Source organism: Salmo salar, chromosome 13 (assembly GCF_965601325.2).
Source record: "Salmo salar chromosome 13, fSalSal1, whole genome shotgun sequence".
Taxonomy (NCBI): domain Eukaryota; kingdom Metazoa; phylum Chordata; class Actinopteri; order Salmoniformes; family Salmonidae; genus Salmo; species Salmo salar.
Genome location: NC_138303.1, coordinates 12,522,065 through 12,535,755, shown reverse-complemented (window position 1 = coordinate 12,535,755; position 13,691 = coordinate 12,522,065). Strand labels below are relative to the sequence as shown.

The following is a 13,691-nucleotide window of genomic DNA, read 5'->3' as shown; positions in this document are numbered from 1 at the left end:
CCAGGAGCCAAACTACCCAGTTTATAAAATGAAAGAGATCATTTAGGCTTCATCCCCAAAACTGTCCCCATAGAAGAACACTTTGAAGAACCATTTTTGGTTCCAGGTAGAACCCCTTTGGTTCCAAATAGAACCCTTTTGGGTTCCATGTAGAACCCTTTCTACAGAGGGTTCTACATGGAACACAAAAGGGTTATTTCTACCTAGAACCAAAAAGGGTTCTCCTATGGGGACATCCGAAGAACCCTTTTTGAACCCTTTTTTCTAAGAGTGCAGTGTGTTCATTCAACATGAGATACATTGACTTCCAGCCCATTCCACAGACAACCTTAACCAGAATCAAATGAAAATCAAATCCGTGGTTTAAAGGCTATATCATGCCTTTTCACTTAATCTGCAGACTATATTTTGCTCCATCTATTTAAACATTAATAAGAGACTTAAATACAACAGAAGTCTTAAATAATCCATTCTTCCAGGCGAGATTTTATTAATTAAAAAATATTTAATCCAAAAAGAAACATTCAATAAAAGATAATACATCTTGCATGAATCTCTCTGAGGCAGTGCGTGTGTGAGTGTGTGTGTGTGTGTGTGTGTGTGTGTGTGAGTGTGTGTGCATCTGGCGCAAGTGTGTGTGACTTAATGACCACTATTATAATCCACATATCACTTCAACATTAATCAAAAACCTATTAAACTCCCAGAATTATCACATGGACTCTGTGGCACCAAGGAAAGAGAAATCACCTCTTATCCTCTAAGAGCCCATAAATCATACTAAATTGATCAAAGTCGATATGTGTTTGGTTGCCTGTTAGTACGTGAGTGGTTTTGTGAGTCTAAACACACAGGAGACTGAAAGGAATCCAAAGCAACCGTAGTGTCATCAATATCCACTTTAACAGTCTGCTTGTTGTAGTGTAGCATGGTGAGTCCTATTCATTCACTCACATAGTAAAAGGCTACAAGATAAATGCAGGATTTGGTTATGGATGGGTGGGTGTGAGGGTGGATGGTTGGATAGGTGGATGGATGGATGGGTGGATGGTTATGGGTGGGTGGGTGGGTGGGTGGATGGTTATGGTTGGGTGGGTGGGTGGGTAGGTGGATGGGTGGGTAGGTGGATGGGTGGTTATGGTTGGGTGGGTTGGGTGGATGGTTATGGTTGGGTGGGTGGGTGGTTATGGTTGGGTGGGTGGGTGGATGGATGGATTGATGGGTGGGTGGATGGTTAGGTGGGTGGGTGGGTGGGTGGGTGGGTGGATGGGTGGTTATGGTTGGGTGGGTGGATGGATGGGTGGGTGGGTGGGTGGGGGTGGATAGATGGGTGGATGGTTATGGTTGGTTGGGTGGGTGGATGGATGAATGGGTGGGTGGTTATGGTTGGGTGGGTGGATGGATGGGTGGATGGTTATGGGTGGGTGGATGGATGGGTGGATGGTTATGGGTGGGTGGGTGGGTGGGTGGGTGGATGGATGGGTGGATGGTTATGGGTGGGTGGGTGGGTGGGTGGATGGTTATGGTTGGGTGGGTGGATGGATGGATGGGTGGGTGGTTAAGGTTGGGTGGGTGGATGGGTGGGTGGGTGAGTGTGTGGGTGGGTGGTTATGGTTGGGTGGGTGGATGGATGGATGGATGGGTGGATAGTTATGGGTGGGTGGATGGGTGGGTGGGTGGGTGGATAGATGGGTGGATGGTTATGGTTGGTTGGGTGGGTGGATGGATGGATGGGTGGGTGGTTATGGTTGGGTGGGTGGATGGATGGGTGGATGGTTATGGGTGGGTGGGTGGGTGGGTGGATGGATGGGTGGATGGTTATGGGTGGGTGGGTGGGTGGATGGGTGGATGGTTATGGTTGGGTGGGTGGATGGATGGATGGGTGGGTGGGTGGGTGGTTATGGATGGGTGGGTGGATGGATGGATGGTTATGGTTGGGTAGATGGGTGGGTGGATGGTTATGGTTGGGTGGGTGGATGGATGGTTGGTTGGATAGATAGATGGTTGGGTGGATGGTTGGGTGGGTGGTTGGTTGGTTGGGTGGGTGGGTGGTTGGTTGGGTGGGTGGGTGGGTAGGTGGATGGTTGGGTGGGTGGGTGGGTGGGTGGTTGGGTGGGTGGGTGGATAGATGGTTGGGTGGGTAGGTGGGTGGGTGGATGGTTGGGTGGTTAGGTGGGTGGATGGTTGGGTGGGTGGATGGTTGGGTGGGTGGGTGGGTGGGTGGTTGGGTGGGTGGGTGGATGGTTGGGTGGTTGGTTGGGTGGGTGGGTGGGTGGATGGTTGGGTGGGTGGGTGGATAGATGGTTGGGTGGATGGTTGGGTGGGTGGATGTTTGGGTGGTTGGGTGGGTGGGTGGGTGGATGGATGGTTGGGTGGGTGGGTGGGTGGATAGATGGTTGGGTGGGTAGGTGGGTGGGTGGATGGTTGGGTGGTTAGGTGGGTGGATGGTTGGGTGGGTGGATGGTTGGGTGGGTGGGTGGGTGGTTGGGTGGGTGGGTGGATGGTTGGGTGGTTGGTTGGGTGGGTGGGTGGGTGGATGGTTGGGTGGGTGGGTGGATAGATGGTTGGGTGGATGGTTGGGTGGGTGGATGTTTGGGTGGGTGGGTGGGTAGGTGGATGGTTGGGTGGGTGGGTGGGTGGGTGGTTGGGTGGGTGGGTGGATAGATGGTTGGGTGGGTAGGTGGGTGGGTGGATGGTTGGGTGGTTAGGTGGGTGGATGGTTGGGTGGGTGGATGGTTGGGTGGGTGGGTGGGTGGGTGGTTGGGTGGGTGGGTGGGTGGATGGTTGGGTGGTTGGTTGGGTGGGTGGGTGGGTGGATGGTTGGGTGGGTGGGTGGATAGATGGTTGGGTGGATGGTTGGGTGGGTGGATGTTTGGGTGGTTGGGTGGGTGGGTGGGTGGATGGATGGATGGTTGGGTGGGTTGGTGGGTGGGTGGATGGATGGATGGTTGGGTGGGTGGATGGTTGGGTGGATGATTGGATAGATGGTTCGGTGGGTGGATGGTGATGGATGGATGGGTGGTTGGGTGGATGGTTATGGTTGAACTAACAGTGCAGCACAAGGACTGCTACAGAGCTGAAACCAGGACAGCTACCACAGATCCACTGGGAGGAAGTGTTTTCATATAGAGTATGTGGCAGGTTGGAGCTTCCCATTAAAGGCCTAAAACCCACTTCATATTTTATACAGTCGTCACACTCCATACTCCTTACTCCATATTTCATGGTCATTCATCTTATTTCATACATGTTCTGTCTAGGGTTGACAGTAAGAGGCAGACCACCTTGTCTCCTTCAGCAGAGACTCTCTCCACCCAGGTATGGAGAATCCTATCAATCAAACCAATAACAGGAAGACTGGTGGTTTTAGAAATGGTAATTAGGGCTGTGTCACGCCCCGACCTTAGAGATCCGTTTTATTTCTCTATTTGGTTAGGTCAGGGTGTGATGTGGGGTGGGCATTCTATGTTATCTATTTCTTTGTTTTTGGCCGAGTGTGGTTCCTAATCAGAGGCAGCTGTCTATCGTTGTCTCTGATTGGGAATCATACTCAGGCAGCCTTTTCCCACCTGTGTTTTGTGGTTAGTTGTTTTCTGTTTCGTGTCTGTACCTGACAGAACTGTGCACTTTCGTTTCATTTTTTGTTATTTTTGTTTGAGTGTTGTTGGTGAAAATAAAACATCATGAACACTTTCCACGCTGCGCTTTTGGTCTCATTCCGACGACAGCCGTTACAGGCTGTGATGGTCATGAAATGTTGGATCATGATAATTGGCAAGGCAAATGACTGCGGTCTCCGTTCGAATAGCAAAAAAATAAATAAGAAATAAACGTTAAAAGAATTAATCATTTGGATGCACATTTTTGGGGTGTGGCACATGTTCTGCTTTCCTCCACTCCTGACTGCATGTGCTGCCATAGAAATGGAATGAATAGAACGGGCATCCCATTCAAGTCAAATGATGGCATAATGTGTGGACTGGTGAGTTGTCACTAGTTAAAACAGCCACAAAGACAATAAACCTGCCTATTTCTACAATTTCTCTTTTTAAAATGTAATTTTAAACCTAACCTTAACCCTAACCACACTGCTTACCTAAAGCCTAACCCTAAAAATTAAGACGAAAATGCTAATTTTTGTTTTCATTCATTTTTACAATAGGCCTGTGGTATCTAGTTGAAACCGAACTGGTAGCCATGCGAGTGTACCCATAGGAGCAAAGCAGGAAATAAAAGCAGGAAATAAAAGCAGGACGTAAAAGCAGGATGTAAAAGCAGGAAGTGTACCCATCAATGTGTGCTGTGATTTGTTGATTCAGCCCAACTGACATTACAAAAAATACAATCCATTGCATGAACCACATCAGTTAACATCATTTGAATGAACATTTTACATTACCATGGAAATGATTGCATCACCATAACAGGCAGCCATTGTGAGTGTACCCATGAGTTTATCAGTCAAATTGCCAGAGTTAGAGGTTCTAAGCCCATTTAATTCATTGTTTGCTACAGGGTGGGGCTGTCACAATTACTGTATAATCGTGTAACCGATGGTTATGTATGAAGACCGTCAGAAAAATAAAATAATCGTCATAACCGTACAAAAATGTATTAGGGAACAAACATCCGACTGAAGACGGGAATGCCAGGCATTTGTGCGGTTGAGTCGGTTTCTGCGATAACATGGCCCCTCAACAACGTGATCAAACTTTGTTGACGCTTGCTGAAACAAGCTACTGCATAAACATTGCAACCTCATGTCACTGGCTGCTTTATGTGAATCTAACAGCAGCATGGGCGTCAGGAGCAGGGGCGTCAGGAGCAGGGGCGTCAGGAGCAGGGGCGTCAGGAGCAGGGGTGTTAGCTATGCTGTTAATAATCAATCACAATCATCAGTGGACGTTGAGTGGTGGTGGAGAGGCTGCTCTCCTCACTGCATCCCAAATGGCACCCTATTTCCTATGTAGTGCACTACTTTTGACCAGGACCCGTAGGGAATAGGGTGTGTCCGACAGACAGGCAGAACATTACAGTGTTGTCAAGTTGAACTTGTCTACAGCCCCAACAGAACAGGAGGAAGTACATTTTTGACCAGGGCCCATAGGGTGTAGTGCAATATAAAGGGAAATCGGGTGTCTCCGACAGACATACAGCCCCAAGTACATTTTTGACCAATGCGCTATATAGAGATTATCGTGCCATTTGAGACACACATAAAGACATATTGAAAACAGTAATAGGTTTCATTTAGGGTCTTATACATGTCATTTTATCTTTGATCCCATGCCACCTATCACCAATATTTTTTCACATATCACCAATCATAAACTACATCTCATGGGTTTCTCAGAAACCATATCATTCCTTGTGGACATGCTTACCCGTACAATCATTCTGGTTGGGGGTCATGAACAAGCTGTTCGATATCCTTGACCTCAGCATCCCTGTCTCCCCTCCCTCTCCCTGCTTGGTGATCTGTCCATAACAAATACCCCACCTCAATACAGAAATGTTCTATTTGCTCCAGGGGCGCCGTACTACTATGGCTGACCCTGTAAAACAACACATTTCACTGCGCCTATCCGGTGTGTGACAGTAAAAAAAAAAAAAAAATTTTATTACTTTCCCTCACAATAAAAAAAAAGGATATTACAAAACTGGAAAGATAAACAAGGATCTCTATACTGCATTGGCTCAATCTGTTAACTGACCACATCACATAACAGACACAATCGTACTACGACACCTGGTCCCCCTTCCTTCTTTTCCTGGATGTTAACTGATACTGCCCTCCCCTAAATACATCAAAATAAACTATTGTACTAAATCTGCTTTACTGTTATTACCATTATAATTATTGTTGTTATTATTATAATTACATTTTATAAGGTAACTAACTATGCAATGTGATGATGCAATCTCCCCACCACCACGGTCATGTTTTGTTTGTCTTGTATCTTCTACGTTGTATTCCCCCCCAAAAAACTATAAATCAATTATAATTCAATAACCCTGCCTGCCTGTGTCTATAGTACATGTTCACAAGACATACAATATATCTCATCTCCTCTCACTAAAGAGTTCAACGGGTATTTCTCAAATCTGTCAGATTCAACACAAAGCGGGCTCCTGAGTGGTGCAGCGGTCTCAGTCACTACTTCTCATTGCAAGAGGTGTAACTGCAGTCCCTGGTTCGAATCCAGGCTGGGAGTACCCGTAGAGCAGTGCGCAGTTGGCCCAGGGTCATCTGGGTTTGGCTGGGTTAGGCCTTCATTGTAAATAAGAATTTGTTCTTAACTGACTTGCCTAGTAAAATAAAAAGTGAATTGGAGGTTCTGCAACTCTTTTGAAGGACAGTGGAAGTTATGCTTCTGAATTGAGACTTGAGCCTAGTTTCAAATGTTGCCATGTTTCTGAATATTGAAATACTGTAATATAGACTTTTGGACCAACTCACCCTCCTTTGATGTAGTCCAGGAACGTGTGCTCTGACTCCACCGTGAACGACAGCAAAGTCACCTGGGTAAAGATGACATTCAAAACAGTTACCCAAGGGTTATTTTCACCACTTAGGTAATCAACACAAACATGATTTATTTACCAAATTAAACAATTGTTCTCAACAGTAGTGTCACCAGGGTAAAAAAGACATTCAAAACAGTTTTCTTTTCTGAAGGTCGCTTACCCACTTAGGTAATCAACACCAAGACAATTTATTTACCAATTTAATAATAATCACCATCCACATCAGTAATCAACACAAACTCAATTTACCAATTGAAATATTAAGCACATTAATGGTTAGCCCCAGGGCCCGAAGGATAACAAAACCAACTGCCACCCAGGAATGATTCATCTAGGTAGAAGGAGTTTGTTTGATATCAGAGCGACACACACACACACACACACACACACACACACACACACACACACACACACACACACACACACACACACACACACACACACACACACACACACACACACACACACACACACACGATCCATCCATCTCAATGAGTTATGAGAGCAACATGATTGATGACTTGCTCTGTGATTTTAATTATCTAGCCACAGTCATTCTATTGAGGCTCTGCATCCTAAACTGTGTGTGTTTGCCCAGGCAATAATAACAATTCACTGTCTCCTAAACATCAGCCACTGGCTGGGCATGGCAGCCACTCAGTCACTGAAACTGTAGGACAACGAGACGTATGGAGGAGGACTGAAGAAGCAGCAACTCAGTCACTGATAGGACAACGGGACGTGTGGAGGAGGAGTGAAGTAGCAGCAACTCAGTCACTGATAGGACAACAGGACGTGTGGAGGAGGACTGAAGTAGCAGCAACTCAGTCACTGATAGGACAACAGGACATGTGGAGGAGGACTGAAGAAGCAGCAACTCAGTCACTGATAGGACAACGGGACGTGTGGAGGAGGACTGAAGAAGCAGCAACTCAGTCACTGATAGGACAACAGGATAGGACACTGATAGCACAACACACCCCCAGGTGGTGAAGGTAGGAAACAACATCTCCACTCCGCTGATCCTCAACACTGGGGCCCCACAAGGGCGCGTTCTCAGCCCTCTCCTGTATTCCCTGTTCACCCACAACTGCGTGGCAATGCACGCCTCCAACTCAATCATCAAGTTTGCAGATGACACTACAGTGGTAGGCTTGATTACCAACAACGACGAGACGACCTACAGGGAGGAGGTGAGGGCCCTCGGAGTGTGGTGTCAGGAAAATAACCTTGCACTCAATGTCAACAAAACAAAGAAGATGATCGTGGACTTCAGGAAACAGCAGAGGGAGCACCCCCTTTTCCACATCGACGGGACAGTAGTGGAGAAGGTGGAAAGTTTTAAGTTCCTCGGTGTACACATCACGGACAAACTGAAATTATCCACCCACACAGACAGTGTGGTGAAGAAGGAGCAACAGCGCCTCTTCAACCTCAGGAGGCTGGAAAAATGTGGCTTGTCACCAAAAACCCTCACTAACTTTTACAGATGCACAATTGAGAACATCCTGTCAGGCTGTATCACCACCTGGTACAGCAACTGCTCCGCCCACAACCGCAGGGCACTCCAGAGGGTAGTGCGATCTGCACAACGCATCACGGGGGGCAAACTACCTGCCCTCCAGGACACCTACAACACCCGATGTCACAGGAAAGCAAAAAATATCATCAAGGACAATAACCACCCGAGCCACTGCCTGTTCACCCCGCTCCACTCCAGAAAGCAAGGTCAGTACAGGTGCATCAGAGCTGGGACAGAGAGATTGAAAAACAGCTTCTATCTCAAGGCTATCAGATTGTTAAATAGCCACCACTAACACAGAGAGGCTGCTGCCTACATACAAACTTGATATCATTGGCCACTTAAATAAATGGAACACTAGTCACTTTAATAATGTCACTTTAATAATGTTTACATATCTCACATTACTCATCTCATATGTACATACTGTATCCTTTACTATCTATTCTTTAATATCTATTGCATCTTAGCCGCTCTGTCACTGCTCATCCATATAGTATATACTTATATATTCTCATCTCATTCCTTTACTAGATTGTGTGTATTAGGGTTTGTTGTGGAATTGTTAGATATTACCTGTCAAATATTGCTACACTGTCAGATCTAGAAGCATAAGCGTTTCCTCTACACTCGCAATAACATCTGCTGACCATGTGTATGTGACCAATAACATTTGATTTAACTTGACATGTGGAGGAGGAGTTAAGAAGCAGCAACTCAGTCACTGATAGGACAACAGGACATGTGAAGAATCAGCCACTCAGTCACTGATAGGACAGTTATCATCTCTATAGACTCTCACCAGTTAACTTTGTTTGAGGCCTTATTTCTCTTCTAGTGATGTTCATTTAGCCTGGTCCCAGATCTGTTTGTGTTTAGTATTGCATGCCAAACATCGCAATGGTCCATAGGAGTTAGCAAGACAGCACATGCAGATCTGGCACCAGGCTAATGTTTATTATCTGGACCGTAACAAAACAAAGTATCTATCTTGTCTAGGAATCAGATAACAAACAATTAGCTACAGAAATTAAACCACTGCAATTCTCTTACTACAAACATAAAACTCATGAATGAACACAACAAACAGAGATGATGGGGAAGGAATATTCGGTTGCACCAGGCAAGAAGAGATGTAGATTTTAACCTGGAGATTTTTTTTGATTGATTTTGGAATGACTCACCGTCCCAGAGTTGATGTATCTCTTCTTCTTGATCTTCTTCTTGGCGTTCACGACCTAGGATTCCACAGGCACAACATGAACATGCTGATAATAATATCATGTAAAAATGATCCCATCAAATGTCTCCATTCCTCTGGGCCAATAAAGAACATCAGGTATGCTCACCCCCACCCCCCATGTTATACTGTAGGTACAGTATATGTAACGGGGCATGTGGAACTCAGTCCCATAACTGCAGTGGGTAACGCTGAAATACCAGACCCTCAGGCTTAGTGTAGTACACATGTCATTCCAGGCTGTTCATCGGGGGCTATCCTGGGTGTATTACATGCATGTAATAACGAACGGAATGGAATCCACCGAGGTTTGTGTCTCTGAACAACACATGCCAATATATATGTGTAAACACACACACACACACACACACACACACACACACACACACACACACACACACACACACACACACAGAGAGAGAGAGAGAAAATGAACCGAATGCAGATGAGGGTGGGGAAGAGAGGTGATGGCTGATAGACTATAACATAACTGAGATCCTTATTGCGTATTCAGCACCTGAGGCCACAGGAAGGTGTGTATGATGCAGGAGCTGGTAATAAGAGGATCAAGGTTACGTGAAACATCCCCAGCGCTCATTCGTTGTGGTTCTCCTCCAGGCCTCTCTATCCTCTTTGTCACAGTGCCACGGTTCTTCCCAATTCCTCTCTATCCTCTCTGTCACAGTGTTGTGGTTCTCCCCCAGGCATCTCTATCCTCTCTGTCACAGTGTTGTGGTTCTCCCCCAGGCATCTCTATCCTCTCTGTCACAGTGTTGTGGTTTCCCCCCAGGCATCTCTATCCTGTCTGTCACAGTGTCAGGGTTCTGACAGGGTTCTTTTCCTGGCCTGGTAAAACACCCAGGCTTCCCCTCTCATCTCCCCCTACAGACTTAATCACTCAGTAGCTGGGTCGTACCATACAACACAGGTCTCTCTCTCTCTCTCTCTCTCTCTCTCTCTCTCTCTCTCTCTCACTCACTCACTGTTTCTCTCTCTCTCTCTCTCTCGCTCTCTCTTTCTCTCAATTTAAGGGGCTTTATTGGCATGGGAAACATATATTTACTTTGCCATAATAAGTGAAATAGATAATATAAAAAAAAAAAGAAACAGTAGACATTACACACACCAAAGTTCGAAAAGAATAAAGACATTTCAAATGTAATATTATGGCTCTATACAGTGTTGTAACGATGTGCAAATAGTTAAAGTACCAAAGGGAAAATAAACATAAATATGGGTTGTATTTACAATGGAGTTTGTAAACGGTTGCCCTTTTCTTGTGGCAACAGGTCACAAATTTTGCTGCTGTGATGGCAAACTGTGGTATTTTATCAATATTGGGTTTGTTTTCTAATTCTTTGTGGATCTGTGTAATCTGAGGGAAATATGTGTCTCTATTATGGTCATACATTTGGCAGGTATTTAGGAAGTGCAGCTCAGTTTCCACCTCATTTTGTGGGCAGTGTGCACATAGCCTGTCTTCCCTTGATTCAATAGCAAGGCTATGCTCACTGAGTCTGTACATAGTCAAAGCTTCCCTTAATTTTGGGTCAGTCACAGTGGTCAAGTATTCTGCCACTGTGAAACTCTCTGTTTAGGGGCAAATAGCATTCTAGTTTGCTCAGTTTTTTTGTTGATTCCTTCCAATGTGTCAAGTATTTTTGTGTCTAATTGTGTTGCTGTCCTGGGGCTGTGTGGAGTCTATTTGTGTTTGTGAACAGAGCTTTGTTATGAAATGTTTGGGAATTGCTTCCTTTTAGGTGGTTATAGAATTTAACGGATATATTCTGGATTTTGATAAATAGCAGGTATTGGCCTAATTCTGCTCTGCATGCATTATTTGGGGTTTTACGTTGTACACAGAGGATATTTTTGCAGAATTCTGCATGCAGAGTCTCAATTTGGTGTTTGTCCCATTTTGTGAATTCTTGGATGGTGGGCAGACCCCAGACCTCACAACTATAAAGAGCAATGGTTTCTATAACTGATTAAAGTATTTTTTGCCAGATCCTAATTGGTATGTCACATTTTTTGTTCCTTTTGAAGGCATAGAAGGCCCTTCTTGCCTAGTCTCTCAGATTGTTCACAGCTTTGTGGAAGTTTCCTGTGGTGCTGATGATTAGACTCGGGTAGTATAGGTTTTTGTGTGCTCTATGGCAACGGTGTCTAGATGGAATTTGTATTTGTGGTCCTGGCAACTGGACCATTTTTGGAACACCATTATTTTTTGTCCTACTGAGATTTAATATCAGTGCCCAGGTTTGACAGAATTTGTGCAGAAGATCTAGGTGCTGCTGTAGGCCCTCCTTGGTTGGGGACAGAAGCACCAGATCATCAGCAAACAGTAGACATTTGACTTCAGATTCTAGTAGGGTGAGGCCGGGTGCTGCAGACTGTTCTAGTGCCCTCGCCAATTCGTTTATATATATGTTGAAGAGGGTGAGGGTTAAGCTGCATCCCTGTCTCACCCCATGGCCCTGTGGAAAGAAATGTGTGTTTTCTGCCAATTTTAACTGCACACTTGTTGTTTGTGTACATAGATTTTATAATGTTGTATGTTTTTCCCCCAACACCACTTTCCATCAATTTGTAAAGCAGACCCTCATGACAAAATAAGTGAAAAGCTTTTTTGAAATCAAAAAAGTATGAGAAGACCTTGCCTCTTTTTTGGTTTGTTTCTTTGTCAATTTGGGTGTGCAAGGTGAATACGTGGTGTGTCGTACGGTAATTATCTTGCTCCCTTCCCCTAGTGGTTAGAGCATTGGGCCAGTAACCGAAAGGTTGTTGGATCGAATCCCCAAACTGACAAAGTAAAGATCTATTGTTCTGCCCCCTGAGCAAGGCAGTTAACCCACTATTCCCCTGGAGCCGAAGACGTGGATGCCGATTAAGGCAGCCCCCCCCCCCACACCTCTCTGATTCAGAGGGTTGTGGGTTAAATGCGGAAGAAACATTTCAGTTGAAAGCATTCAGTTGTACAACTGACTAGGTATCCCCCCATTTCCCTTTCCAATGTCAGTTCTTAATGTAACGTGCCAACAGTTCTAATTATCAGGGACCAGCAGTAGACTCAGAGGGCCAAGGACTATTATCCTTATATTCATTTCACTGTACAGTACCCTATTCCCTATATATGGCACTACTTTTGACCTTAGCCAGTAAGGATCTGTTCAAAAGTAGTGCACTATGTAGGTTACATGATACGTAACCTAAGTACGCCTAATACCCATGCAGGGTTGTGGGAGAGAAGTATAATCTAGGCCTGGCCCTCTAGCACTGCACTGTAACTTTTAATCTCATTCTAATCCCTTACATCATCCACTATGATGTCCAGATTGCTATTACCATAGCCAAACTCAGTGGGGTTCAGTGTGAACCAGGGAAAGTTATGCTAATGCTAGCATAAGGTTGAGTAGACACTAGCGCTAATGCTAATATTGTAGTACTGTAATGTACTGTACGTCTCCTAACTGGGTTTCAGAGATATTATGTCAGAATTGCTCTTGCTATTCTCCGTCCTCCTACAAGGGCCTGTGGTCTATTTGTTATGTTTCTTTGGTTTATTATGTTATTCTTTGTTTTATCTGTACGCCTTTGGGAGACAAATAGGGTGAGTGCCCTGCCTCCCACCCTCCCTTCCTCTCCACTCACCTCGTACACATTGAACTGGCTCTGGCCCCGCGACAGGTCTCGGAAGCTGGTGGTGAATTCACCGATGAAGTCATGGCTGCAAGGTAAAGTACACCACAACAACAAAATGTCAGACTGTGTGCATAGACAGTCCCTCTGGGGTGTAGAAATGTAGAAATATGATGGATGTATTGTGTATTTGGCTCAAAAGAGCAGGAATTAAGCTGCTGAAACATATAGCAGTGTTGTAGTAGTGAAACATATAACAGTGTTGTAGTAGTGAAACATGACAGTGTTGTAGTAGTGAAACATGACAGTGTTGTAGTAGTGAAACATATAACAGTGTTGTAGTAGTGAAACATGACAGTGTTGTAGTAGTGAAACATATAACAGTGTTGTAGCAGTGAAATAAATAACAGTGTTGTAGCAGTGAAACATATAACAGTGTTGTAGTAGTGAAACATATAACAGTGTTGTAGTAGTGAAACATAACAGTGTTGTAGTAGTAAAACAAATAACAGTGTTGTAGTAGTGAAACAAATAACAGTGTTGTAGTAGTGAAACATATAACAGTGTTGTAGTAGTGAAACATATAACAGTGTTGTAGTAGTGAAACATGACAGTGTTGTAGTAGTGAAACATATAACAGTGTTGTAGTAGTGAAACATGACCGTGTTGTAGTAGTGAAACATGACAGTGTTGTAGTAGTGAAACATATAACAGTGTTGTAGTAGTGAAACATGACAGTGTTGTAGTAGTGAAACATATAAC

General features: G+C 44.8%; 1 protein-coding gene across 2 annotated transcripts in view; it reads right to left on the bottom strand.

Moving 5' to 3' along the window:
• The window catches only part of LOC106566415 (copine-5), a 244,587-nt gene that overhangs the window by 49,608 nt on the left and 181,288 nt on the right, over nucleotides 1-13,691 (bottom strand). For both annotated transcript variants that reach the window (XM_045692915.2, XM_045692916.2), the window contains 3 exons: nucleotides 12,942-13,017; nucleotides 9,235-9,288; nucleotides 6,461-6,522 (listed from right to left, as the gene is read on the bottom strand). In XM_045692915.2, the coding sequence (XP_045548871.1) occupies nucleotides 6,461-6,522; nucleotides 9,235-9,288; nucleotides 12,942-13,017 (192 nt within the window). The remainder of the gene's footprint in view (nucleotides 1-6,460; nucleotides 6,523-9,234; nucleotides 9,289-12,941; nucleotides 13,018-13,691) is intronic.